Source organism: Giraffa tippelskirchi, chromosome 1 (genome assembly GCF_054371585.1).
Source record: "Giraffa tippelskirchi isolate mGirTip1 chromosome 1, T2T-mGirTip1v1.2.pri, whole genome shotgun sequence".
Lineage (NCBI taxonomy): Eukaryota > Metazoa > Chordata > Mammalia > Artiodactyla > Giraffidae > Giraffa > Giraffa tippelskirchi.
Genome location: NC_137275.1, coordinates 137432617 through 137444834, shown reverse-complemented (window position 1 = coordinate 137444834; position 12218 = coordinate 137432617). Strand labels below are relative to the sequence as shown.

The 12218-nt window shown below is 36.8% G+C and overlaps 1 protein-coding gene across 4 annotated transcripts in view; it reads right to left on the bottom strand.

Moving 5' to 3' along the window:
- Positions 1-3686: 3686 nt before the first annotated feature.
- Positions 3687-12218, bottom strand: part of PLAA (phospholipase A2 activating protein) — a 37857-nt gene continuing 29325 nt past the window's right edge. For all 4 annotated transcript variants that reach the window (XM_081497980.1, XM_081497985.1, XM_081497997.1 and 1 more), the window contains 4 exons: positions 11959-12027; positions 8850-8951; positions 6046-6210; positions 3687-4431 (listed from right to left, as the gene is read on the bottom strand). In XM_081497980.1, the coding sequence (XP_081354106.1) occupies positions 3866-4431; positions 6046-6210; positions 8850-8951; positions 11959-12027 (902 nt within the window). In that variant the 3' untranslated portion in view covers positions 3687-3865. The remainder of the gene's footprint in view (positions 4432-6045; positions 6211-8849; positions 8952-11958; positions 12028-12218) is intronic.

Here is a 12218-nt window from a genome sequence, read left to right as displayed (position 1 = left end):
GGAGAGTGGAGGCTGCATGAATGAGGAGTCTCAGAGAGCTCCCTCCTCCCTCAGCCATGCAAGGATACAGGAAGAAGACAGCATCTAAGAGCCAAGAAGATGGCTCGCCAAACACCAAGTATGCCAGCACCTTTATCTTGGGCCCTCCAGTCTCCAGAACTGTGAGAAGTCACCAAATCTATGGTATTGTTTTTGTAGCAGTCCAGATACTGTGTATAATTTTCTATAGATGAATGCACTAGAAATTAGAATTATAAATTATTTTAAGAATGATTGAACAGTATTTCCTAGTCTCAGGTGCAGGTGGATAATTTCTATCTTTTTTTTTTTTTAATAAATTTATTTATTTTAGTTGGGGGCTAATTACTTTACAATATTGTAATAGTTTTTGCCATACATTGACATGAATCAGCCATGAGTTTACATGTGTTCCCCTTCCTGGACCCCTCACCCACCTCCCTCCCCATCCCATCCCTCTGGGTCATCCCATTGCCCCGGCCCTGAGCCTTTGTCTCATGCAATTTCTATCTTAAAACTTCTAAGAAGAATGATTATGTCACAATTCTCTATACAGTTTATCGTTTTTCACAAAATAACCATAATACAGTGATAACTGTTAAGGAAGCTACCGCCCAGTCTTTTCTTCAGAATTATCTTCGTGAACAATGTTTTTAGCTATGCCTCTTCAATCATTTAAGATTATGAGATACATAAATTTTTTTTGTATTGTTTATAAATTCAGCCAGTCATGAAGTCATAATAACATGCCTGTTTATTTTTATTGTTTTGGCTGTACCATCCGGCATGTGGAATCTTAGTTCCTCTAGATCAAACCCAGTCCCCCTGCAGTGGAAGCATGGAGTCCTAACCACTGGACCAAATGTTAGGGAATTTCCTAACATATTCTTTTCAAAAAGCTAATGTGAGAATATCCTGCGTGCTACAACTAAGATCAAGTGAAGCTAAATAAATAAATGAAGTTAAAAAAAAAATCTAATGCTAGAGGGACTGTAATAGTTAGGAACTGCTGCTGCTACTGCTAAGTCGCTTCAGTCGTGTCCGACTCTGTGCGACCCCATAGACGGCAGCCCACCAGGTTCCGCCGTCCCTGGGATTCTCCAGGCAAGAATACTGGAGTGGGTTGCCATTTCCTTCTCCAGTGCATGAAAGGGAAAAGTGAAAGTGAAGTCGCTCAGTTGTGTCTGACTCTCAGCGACCCCATGGACTGCAGCCTACCAGGCTCCTCCATCCATGGGATTTTCCAGGCAAGAGTACTGGAGTGGGGTGCCATTGCCTTCTCCAAGTTAGGAACTAGAGGCAATGATAACTTAGCTCTTTTGCAGCAACTATTTCTAATGCAATATGAAGGACATTAACTACAAGACTTTTATCACTGGAAGTGATTTGACAACATTTATCAAAGTTTAAAAAATGTGCACTGACTTGACCCACCCACCACTGTATCCAAGTATACAATGTATCCTAAGGAATTTGTACGAACTTTGTATTGTCATAGCATTGCTTAATAGTTGGAAATTGCAAACAGTGTCAGATACTAGTAAATGGGCACATGGATATAAAATAATATTTATTAAGATGGAAATATGTGTACTAAATGTCAAGTTAAAAAATCAGGTTATTGAACAATGTGTATCATACAACCCTGTTTAAAAAAATAAAACATGTTTGCATACCAACTGATATGGCACAAGATGTTAAGTAAGAATGGTTTTCTCTGGGTAGTGGAATTATAGGCAATTTTTATTTAATGTGTGTTGGTCTTATTCAATGAATGTGTATTTTTCTGTTTAGAAAAAAATAATAAGGGAATCATGGGAAAAAGTAATTTAGTAATCTATTCTTAACCAAGACTCTACATCCTACCATTATAGAAAGGTGTCTACCATTATAGAAAGGTGTCTAGTATTTCAAAATATTGCAGATAAACTGTACTTACAATTGCATGCTAAACAAGATATGTTACAAACAAAGCACTGTATTGTAAACGAAGCAGGCTGACCCAGGTTATACTCTTAATGTAGTCATTTAACCTGGACTTAACCCCTTAAATCCCAATTAAGCAAAAAGCAAAGCACGGGTTACTAACAGAACCAGCAAACAATATTTAAAATCTGGGTACACACCAGAAAATGGCAATTTAATACTTAGCAAAATATATGTCCCCTCAATTTACATTTTACCCATTCTGTTTTGATATTCCAGAAGCTTTTCCTTGAATTACTCTAGACAATCAAAATGGTTTCCTTCCTTATTTGAGGAAAAATTGTTCTTCTTAGACTACAATTTGGCATTAAGCCAGGAAATTCATGGTTCTATATACCATAAATGTTGGCAATAATGCTCATTATTTTAGATTAGGAATAGTCAAACTTCTCTCAAGAAATTGAGGTCCTCTTAAACAATAAATTAGTAATTAATGGATTGGTTCCTGCTTGGTGTTAGTTGCTAGGATGTTCATAGACAAACCTGTGATATGCTCCCCTCCCCGACTCGTTCTTGAGGAAGTATACAATGGCATGTACTTTTCCTTTTTTCCATCATGATTCATCCCACCACCTTTACTTCTGAAAACAGAGGTAACATCATCCTACATTTAAGGAGATTTGGGAATTAAATATCAAAGTGTTCAACACAATACTGGGACCATGTTTAGGGGCTCAAAAATACTAATTTCCAAAAAAAAAAAAAAAAAAAATACTAATTTCCCATGACAGTCTCTGAACTTGCAAATAACAGTTTGGTGTACTCTTGCTTGCACAACTGCCTGATAATATTCAACACATTCCAAACTCCCTCTGATATATGGAAATGACCAAAAATAAACAATCAGTTTATTTTTGAAACTGGAATAATGAAGTTATTCCAAATAGTGAAGGCGAAAAGAAACTGGATCATAAACTTGTACTCAATCTGGGGCTTCATCTGACTGACCTGATACCTAAGAAATTTGCTTTCAAATACCTAACAAATTAATAACTTGCTCTCACTTCATCTAAAAATAAGCCATTAAACTTTCTATTTACAAAGGATTTAAATGAACAAATTATTTTATATCTTCTCAATATGTGGAATAATTTGTAACAAACTTAATTTTAATTCTAAAGCATTTGTCCTAAAACAAGACTTTGACATCAATCAGTGCTGTTGAATCAAGCAATGAAAATGCTGCTGCTGCTGCTAAGTCGCTTCAGTCGTGTCCGACTCTGTGCGACCCCATAGACGGCAGCCCACCGGGCTCCCCCGTCCCTGGAATTCTCCAGGCAAGAATAGAGGAGTGGGTTGCCATTTCCTTCTCCAATGCATGAAAGTGAAAAGTGAAAGTGAAGTCGCTCAGTCGTGTCGGACTCCTAGTGATCCCATAGACTGCAGCCTACTAGGCTCCTCCGTCCATGGGATTTTCCAGGCAAGAGTACTGGAGTGGGTTGCCATTGAAAACGAGTAGAGTGGAAATTAAATAAAAGACAACCACCAACAAATAACAATCTGGGGTATACAAGTATAACAGCAAAAGCAGATTACGTAAGTAAAAGCCCTTTTCTTCCAGGTGGCTAATGTAAGGGAATTCTGCCACTGTAGTTGTGTTGTTGGTGGTCATAGCTCATTCTTAATTTATCTCTAAAGCTCTTAAAAACCTGCCCACATTACACAGGAAAATTTCACAGTTCATCAGTGCAAAAATTTTATTTCTCCTTTGTTTCCCCTCTCCCCACTATCCCACTTTACAGGATCTGAAATTTTACTTAATCCACAGCATTTGTTTCATTATCTGTAATCAGTCATGTGAAATGTGACAGAAAAAAAACACTCAAAAAGCAATTTAAAATCTCAGTCCCCTACCCCACTGTTACAGTAAATTTAGGATAAGTCTACAGCATTCACTTACTTTAGCTGGTTCTGATACTGAGGCATACTTTTTTATTTGAGAATCAACACCTAAAGACTTGGCTAATTGTACAGCGTTGGAATCATCACTGATAAGTGTCCCAAGAGCCACAAGAAGTCTAAAAGTGGCTTCGAGGTCTTGTACAACCTCTAAGACTGTGCTAATTACTGACAAGCACTGAGCTTTCCCTTCAATGTTACGGTCTTTATGAAAACACACAGAATAGTTCAGGGTCAATGTAGCCAGAGCAATGTGAATGTTCTTATTGCTCCCTGATTTCAGTTCTATTGCATGGGACAATAGTGATTCCCTCTGGGACATCATGAGCTTTTGTCCTGCCTGGCCAACAAAACAATTGCAAAAAGTCCTGAGAGCAAGCAGCTGGTTTGCTGGCTTTCCTCTGGGGTTCAGAAGACTGATGAGATGGCTGCTGAACCGAGTCCCTTCTTTTTCATTGCAGAAGTTCTCATTCACACTGGGATGTTTAATTGACAGCCGAAGAATGTCAAGGGCAGGAAAGACAATATCTGTGAAAAAGAAAAATTTATTGTTAAAAAATTAAACGTTAAAAATCATATACCTGCTTTACAAACTGCATATATTTCTAAATTTTGTGTTAACTGATTTTTCATATTTATAGAGGCTGTAATTATTGCTGTAAGATCACATCTGCTTTAAAATATGGTAACTCTCCTGGGTTATTAAGATAGCTTGACATACAGTGAGTATCCAATAAATCCTTGTGGAAAAAAATAGGATTGGGAACTCGCTTTTAAAAAAATCCTAAAACAAGACCAAAGAACTGAGGAGGGAAAGTTCTTTATAAAAGAATTCTAGTTGACAAATGCTAATAGGATGCTTATATATGTTGGTAGAGAGATATATAGTTAAGGGACTGGATAGACATCAAGTGAATGAATGCTCTTTTCATACTGTTGAGAGCATACCAAGTGTTGAAGAATTGATGCTTTAAAACTATATTGTTGGAGAAGACTTTTGAGAGTCCTTTGGACTGTAAGGAGATCAAATCAGTCAATCCTAAAGGAAAAGTGAAAGTCACTCAGTTGTGTCTGACTCTTTGCGACCTCATGGACTATACAGTCCATGGAATTCTCCAGGCCAGAATACTGGAGTATTCTCTTCATTCCTTTCTCCAGGGGATCTTCCCAACCCATGGGTCAAACCCAGGTCTCCCATATTGCAGGCGGATTCTTCACCAGCTGAGCCACCACTGGAAGGTGCTGATGCTGGAGTTGAAGCTCCAAAACTTCGGCCACCTGATGTGAAGAGCTGACTCATTGGAGAAGACCCTGATGCTAGAGAAGACTGAAGGCAGGAGGAGAAGGGGACAACAGAGGATGAGATGGCTGAACGGCACCACTGACTCAATGGACAGGAGTTTGAGCAAACTCTGGGAGATGGTGAAGGACATGGAAACCTAGCGTGCTGCAGTCGATAGGGTTGCAGAGTCGGACACAACTGAGAGACTGAACAAGAACGAATGCTCCAAATAATCTTATTATCACTGAAAGTGAGAACAGCAGAAATTATGGGCCCTGTGATATAAAGGTAGTATGCAACGTCATTTATAAAGGATATTCACCTGAAAAAAATACTGAACCAGAATCTAATTATGTCTAACGTGAAAAACAAGAGACAGATGGACACATTAAGTGATTAGTCAAATTCAAAATATGGGGCATTCTGCAAGAAAAATGGTTTTTTTCCTCCAATAAACCAATCATATGAAAAAACAATAGGAAAGAGGGTACTTTTGGAATAAAAAAGAATTAAGTAAATTAAATAAGAGAAAAAATACTTGGAGCAAATGTTTGTAGCCTATGGTTAACAGGTCACAAAGAGTTTCATGGATGACTCGCAGGGGATTCACAAATGCTCTGGAAGAGTGTACAAAATGGTCCATGTATGGGGATCATCACACTACTTTCAGATTTTCCTAAGGTATATGACCAGAGAAGACTATGGACGAGAGTGGTACAGTGAATCCTGTAAAGTTTTTCTCAATGCAAATTTCAACTACCACCTTAACTTTTATTTAATCTAAAACACCAGTAGTATGGATAGGAATAAAAAGATACACTCTCTGCTTCCTGGCTACATTTTTAAAAGTATTTTTGTACCTTCAGGCCAGTTAACAGCTTTCCATAAAATCTGAAGTTGCTGGGCTGTGGGTTTTTCTGAAGAATTATTACATATTAGAGACAGTATCTTTTCAAGAAGTACCAAGTCATCCTCAGTTAACTTCTTCTCTTCAGATGCAGTTCCATTAAGTTCCTTTAGTTTACCTAGAACCAAATCCAAACCATCAGTATTCTCTAACTGTAATTAGCCACATATAATACATAAATGCCAACGTTTTCAACAAGAATACACTATCACACACCATGGGGAGGTAAGATTTTTCACAGCAATTATCAAAGACCATAAAATAAGGCCTGTGAGTATTTTTAAGCTAAGTACAGTATAGAAAAAGAAAGGTTACTGTGATGATTTCTTTGTTATCCTCTAAGATCTTCTAAGCTTTTTGTTTTGAGTAAGTTTTTAAGTATACTATATTTGTTATCATTTTAAATGCTTTTCAAAGTAGTATTAGATAGCACATATAAATCAATCCCCTACTTTCTCACTGAGAAAATTTATAACTTTTAGCCAACTTACATCAACTTCTATGACTGACAATGATATAGTCAAAAAGCTGCGTGCATGCATGCTAAGTTGCTTCAGTTGTGTCTGAATCTTTGCAACCCTATAGATAGTAGCCCACCAGACTCCTCTGTCCATGGGATTCTCCAGGCAAGAATACTGGAATGGGTTGCCATGCCCTCCTCCAGGGGATGTTCCCAACCCAGGAATTGAACCCGTGTCTCCTGAGTCTTCTGCACTGGCAGGCGGGTTCTTTACCACTGGCACCACCTGGGAAGCCCAGTCAAAAAGCTAAATGTGTATTAATATTTAACTCACTGACTTAGTTCCATCTGTACATTTGACACCACATTATTTAAACGCGTTTAATGGAAATATTGCCTTTCCCACTATATTCACATTTCATGAAACAATTTCTTTCAAACTCTTCACATGCAACTTCAATATCAGCATTCTTGTCATCATTAATGTTACTTTGAGTCTTCTAACATTATTTTGTCAAAAATCTTTATTTCAAAGAATAAAGAAGTTAAAATTTCAAAATTTTTACCATTTGTAACTGGAAACTTGGATGTTTCATAATTCTTTGGCATTAAAAGCTGTTTACTGCCTGGAAAATCCCATGGACGGAGGAGCCTGGTAGGCTGCAGTCCATGGGGTCGCTAAGAGTCGGACACGACTGAGCAACTTCACTTTCACTTTTCACTTTCACGCATTGGAGACGGAAATGGCAACCCACTCCAGTGTTCTTGCCTGGAGAATCCCAGGAACGGGGGAGCCTGGTGGGCTGCTGTCTATGGGGTCGCACAGAGTTGGACACGACTGAAGCGACTTAGCAGCAGCAACTGAGTATTAAAACAAATCTTATTTAGGGAATGCAAAAAGTAAGAGATCTTTTAGATCTCTACAAGAGTTTAAAAATGACAAGTTGCCTAAAAGTGTGTATATACTTCTTTATTGTTAAAAAAAAGCAATTAAGAAAAGACCTATGATTTTTATAAAGATGTTATAAAAAATGACAAAAAATAAAACAAAGCAAAACAACACCCCCCCAAAAGAGTAATACCACTGTCATATATTCAGATATCTATGTTATCTCAATAGACTTTCACCATAATCTCTGTGGCAGAGTTAGTAATACTCTTAGTCAAAAGCAAACAAAAAGAAAAACCTAGCCGTTTTGTTTGGAGGATAATAAATTAACAGAAAAAGTAATCAAAGCCAACTGAGCAGTTTCAGATTTACAGACAAAATCTTTGCTTTTTAAATGCTTTGCTCGTTCATTTTCATTATTTTTTTTCTGAAAACAGTAAGAATTTAGGGGATAGGGTTGATATTTTTCCCCTTTAATATTTTTTCTCAGTAAAGTCATCAAAAAGTATTTACTTAGATTTGTGTAAGGTTTCTTATAAAGTATTAATGTCCATTATCAGGTTGTATATTTTTAGTTGACTCAGCTGTGTAATACCAAAATACAATCTCTATCATGTAAGCACCTGGTTCCCAGCATATGCTTAGGAGAGAAGGCCTTGAGAGAGCATCTCAGAATCTGTGGATATGCGAGAAAAGTATTTAATTAAAATACACTTACCTAAATGTTGTATGAAAGTGAAAGTCACTCAGTTGTGTCTGACTCTTTGCAACCCCATGGACTATACAGTCCATGGAATTCTCCAGGTCAGAATACTGGAATGGGTAGCCTTTCCCTTCTCCAGGGGATCTTCCCAACCCAGGGATTGAACCCAGGTCTCCCGCATTGCAGGCGGATTCTTTACCAGCTGAGCCACAAGGGAAGCCCAAGATTACTGGAGTGGGTAGCCTATCCCTTTCCCAACGGATCTTCCAGACTCAGGAATTGAACCGCAGTCTCCAGCATTGCAGGCGGATTCTTTACCAACTGAGCTATCAGGGTATATTAACGCATATATATGGAATCTAGAAAGATGGTACTAATGAACATACTTGCAGGGCAGCAATGGAGACACAGTGGAGGAAGAAGAGGGTAGGATGAATAGAGAGAGTAGCATTGAAACATACAAATTATGATACGTAAAACAGATAGCTGGTGGGAATTTGCTGTATGATGCAGTGAGCTCAAACCTGGTGCTCTGTGACAACCTAGAGGGGTGGGGTGGGAAGGGAGGTGGGAAGGAGGTTCAAGAGGGAGGGGTCATGTGTATGGCTATGGCTGATTCATGTGGATGTATGGCAGAAACCAATACAACAATGTAAAGCAGTTATCTTCCAATTAAAAATAAATAAATTTAAAAAATAAACTTACCTAATATTTGTGTAGGGTTTGCTTGGTCAAAAGTGACAGCCTCTTTTTTAGGAAAATAAATATTCACTGCCTTAGATGCAGCTGATTGGTAGGCACTGTTCCCTGTTTACAGAATGGAAGGTGAAAATCATTCCGAGTGGCCAAAAGCAAGATTTTTCTGACTTTTGTCATCAAAATTAGAGATACATAATTATTCAGTGCATGCAATAAAATAACAACAAACTTCAGAAAAAAAAAAACAGAAAGAAAACAAATATATAAGATTTTGTATACTGCATGCTGCTGCTGCAGCGCTTCAGTCAGGTCCGACTCTGTGTGACCCCACAGATGGCAGCCCACCTGGCTCCTCCGTCCCTGGGATTCTCCAGGCAAGAATACTGGAATGGGTTGCCATTTCCTTCTCCAATGCATGCATGCATGCTAAGTCGCTTCAGTCGTGTCCGACTCTGTGCGACCCTATGGATAGCAGCCCACCAGGCTCCTCTGTCCACAGGATTCTCTAGGCAAGAACACTATATTTGTTCATATAATAAATTTTAGTTTTGGGAAAGGGAGCTTAAATGCAAAACAAAGCCTTTCCATTTCATATTTTCTACTTCTCTCATATTTTTAAGATTCAATCTAAACTGAAAGTTTTTAAAAGATCAAAGAATACAAAACAATTATGAAACTTTCTAGTTCCTCCTTCTCTAGGCATACTGATCTCTCTCTTCTCATTCCAAATGATGTAGTAGGCACTGTCATTTTCTCTAATCATTTTCATAAATCCCTCCCAAGTTGTAAGTTCCTGAAGAGAATATGTATTTACTTCTTAAATCTCCATTATAGGAACACTAACTCTGTATCTGATGATGAACAAAACATAGCCACCAGATGAAAACTCAGTAAATAAAGTTAAATGAAGCTAATTCAACTAAAATATAATTTAAATCTAATTTATGTCTTACTTTCATTTCAAATCTTAATTTATACAACATTTTTGTTCTGATGTAAAATTAAGGCATTGTGCAAAAATGTGAATAAAACATTTTGATCTTCTGAGTATACCAGAAGTAGAAAAGGGGAAGGTAGATAAATGAAGAATGAGTTAAGTGCACAAAATTAATTCTAATTGCTTCCAAAGATAAAATATTTATTGACATGATCAAAGACATTGCCTGTACTCCTGATTGTTAAAGAGTCTAGACGTGGTAAGGAAACTGCAAATCAAATATTGTCCAAACAATTAAGTACAATGAAAAGTTCTCTGAAGGAAAAGTACAGGATGCATTGAGAGAACTTATGACAGAGTAGAGAATCTAGCAAGAGGCATATATGCGTGTCCAGGAAGTTTAACTAAGGTCATTTAGTAAATACTATTTAGGAAATACTATATAGCAAAATTAAATAAAAAAGAAAAAGGAGGGGAAAAGCCAAACAACAATTAGTAGTCTAAATAGCAATGCAAAAGGTACAAATATTCCAAAGGAGAACAACATGTACCAAACTCTTGAGGTAGAAAACAGCATGACATGCTCAAGACACTGAAGCAAGTCAGTATGGCAGAAAAAAGGCAGAAAGGAATGTGATGCAAAGCAAGAGAAAACAATCAATGGGGAGCTATAATAGTGCTTTAATCATGGGAGGGGCCTAAACAGAGGACCACTGTGAGACCAATTCAGAGGCCAGTATTTCATTAGTCTAGGTGAGAGATGACAATGGCTTAGATAAAGGTCCAGTATATAAAAACTTAAAAGACTTTAATTTCTGAAAAATGGGAGGAAATATTGTGAATTTAAGACTCTTTTGTAGTATAACAGGTACAACTAATACTACTAAGCATTTATTCCTTAGAAAATTATTTATATATATTTTGTAATTTTAAACTCTTTTAACTCTAGAAAGTAGATATAATTTTGCAAATGAGAAAAAGACAGAAACAAAATGACTTGCTCAAGGTAAAACACATAAAAAGTAGTGGAACTGTGACTTCAATCAAAGCATTCTCACTCCAGAGTCCTTAATCTTAATTAACCACTATATTAAACTTCAATACTGCCAGCCAATGTTACTTTTACAATGAAAAATAGCTCATAAAATCATATTCCAACTTAGTTCTCAAGTGGAGTGGTGGGTTTATGAATTTTTTATTATGCTCAATAACATGTCACATATATTCTCTATATTTCTCATATACAATAATAAGCAGGTAGAGAATGATACAGAATGGATAAACAACAAGGTCCTGCTGAATGAACAGCACAGGGAACTGTATTCAATACAAAAGAATTATATTTAATAATTCCACTAGGGTGATAAACCATAATGGAAAAGAATATGAAAAAGAACATATATTGATATATAACTGAATCATTTTGCTATACAGAAGTTATACAACACTGTAAATCAACTATATTTCAATAAAATAAATTAAAAAAAATAATAAATAGGGAAATATATATGCGAAGATATCTCTCAAACTTTCAAGAGGTGAACCACAAACTCAGTTCTGCATTTTACTGGCAGCCAGTACAGAAGGAAAAAGCATGCCTGTATATATTCAACAATGATGAACAAGTAAGATGTGTTGGGGTCTATGCTAGATACTAAGAATAAAAAAAAACTTGCTCAGGGGAAAGCCAAATATTCCAGACCTAAATGGTAAAAGCAAATTCTTTTCTGAGTCCTCTCAATGTGTAATATAGCAAATAACATTCTAAACACATTATGTAAGAATGAAGGGGAAGAGTGGGAACAAAGTAAGACTTTGTAAGGATACTGAGGAAAGCAGCCTTAACACAGAACAGCACTTTTCCATCCTGGTTGCATATGAGAAAATTATAAAACTACCCTTGCTAAGACCTCAACCCAGAGCAAAGTTAGATCAAGTGAGCATCACTGAGTATGAGGCTGAAGGACTTTTTCTAAGCTACCCAGATGATTCCAGCATGCAGTAATGACAAAATTCTGAGAACACTCGAAAAGTCAGGTCAAAAGTCTGGTCTTGATTTACTGTATAAAATATTTTCCAGCAAGAAAAAGATGCCAATTTTCTTAAACTTTTATTACATAAAAGTTCTAATGAATTTTAAAAATCTAAAAACAAGAAAAGGAAGTGAAAAGTGTGTACCTGTAAATGGATCAACTCCAGCCATGGTAGTTCCCATACTTGCAGACCCTGGTACATACCGACCACCACCTAAAATGAAATAATACTCATAGTAAGCACAGGGTAATGGCAAATTATACTACAGTTCAAACTGCTCCTTCTTTACACAAAATGACTTATTTTCATTATTAGTTACACTTTCAGAATGACAGCTTAATAAACGGGCTTAATAAATGGGTTGTAAATTTAATACAGCAAAATGCTTACAACAGTGTCAGGCA